General features: G+C 45.5%; 1 protein-coding gene across 1 annotated transcript in view; it reads left to right on the top strand.

The window, feature by feature from the left end:
• LOC109919295 (tubulin tyrosine ligase-like family, member 9) overlaps positions 1-851 on the top strand; it is a 106,541-nt gene that overhangs the window by 50,217 nt on the left and 55,473 nt on the right. The window contains exon 11 of the mRNA XM_048608187.1: positions 553-705. Coding sequence (XP_048464144.1) covers positions 553-705 — 153 coding nt within the window. The remainder of the gene's footprint in view (positions 1-552; positions 706-851) is intronic.

Here is an 851-nt window from a genome sequence, read left to right as displayed (position 1 = left end):
ACTGTAACCCTCACACACAGACTGGATTGGTCAGACTGTAACCCTCATACACAGACTGGATTGGTTAGACTGTAACTCTCACACACAGACTGGATTGGCCAGATTGTAATCCTCACACAAACACTGGATTGGTCAGACTGTAATCCTCACACACCGACTGGATTGGTCAGACTGTAACCCTCACACACAAACGGGATTGGTCAGACTGTAACCCTCACACACAGACTGGATTGGTCAGACTGTAATCCTCACACACAGACTGGATTAGTTAGACTGTAACCCTCACACACAGACTGGATTGGTCAGACTGTAACCCTCACACACAGACTGGATTGGTCAGACTGTAATCCTCACACACAGACTGGATTGGTCAGACTGTAACCCTCACACACAGTCTGGATTAGTCAGACTGTAACCCTCACACACAGACTGGATTTGTCAGACTGTAACACTTTTGCACAGTGGCAGTCTTCCATAAGCATCCCTATATTTGATGCTGTTTTATTTGTTGTAGCTGCCTCTGTCAGCGTGTCTGCCTCTCTCCCTGTCTAGATTGAGTGGCCTATCACCATTTCTAGGCGATAGTGATGCTGAGACCCTCAGTAACATCCTCACCACAAACTGCAACTTTGATGATGAAGCTTTTGAAAACATCTCGGAGGAAGCAAAAGATTTTATTGCAAATCTGCTGATCAGGGAGAAAAGGTAAAGTTGAGAAAATAGTTATACATGGAGCTTGTCTGTGACCACCACAGTGTTTTCAAAAGTGTGTGTCAGTGAGTGTGACAGTGAGTGTTTAAGGGAGTGTGACAGTGAGTGTGACAGTGAGTGTTTAAGGGAGTGTGACAGTG

The sequence above is a fragment of the Rhincodon typus genome, chromosome 19 (assembly GCF_021869965.1).
Source record: "Rhincodon typus isolate 14 chromosome 19, sRhiTyp1.1, whole genome shotgun sequence".
Taxonomy (NCBI): domain Eukaryota; kingdom Metazoa; phylum Chordata; class Chondrichthyes; order Orectolobiformes; family Rhincodontidae; genus Rhincodon; species Rhincodon typus.
Note: the sequence above shows the minus strand (reverse complement) of the source record. Positions and strands in the feature narration are given on the sequence as shown.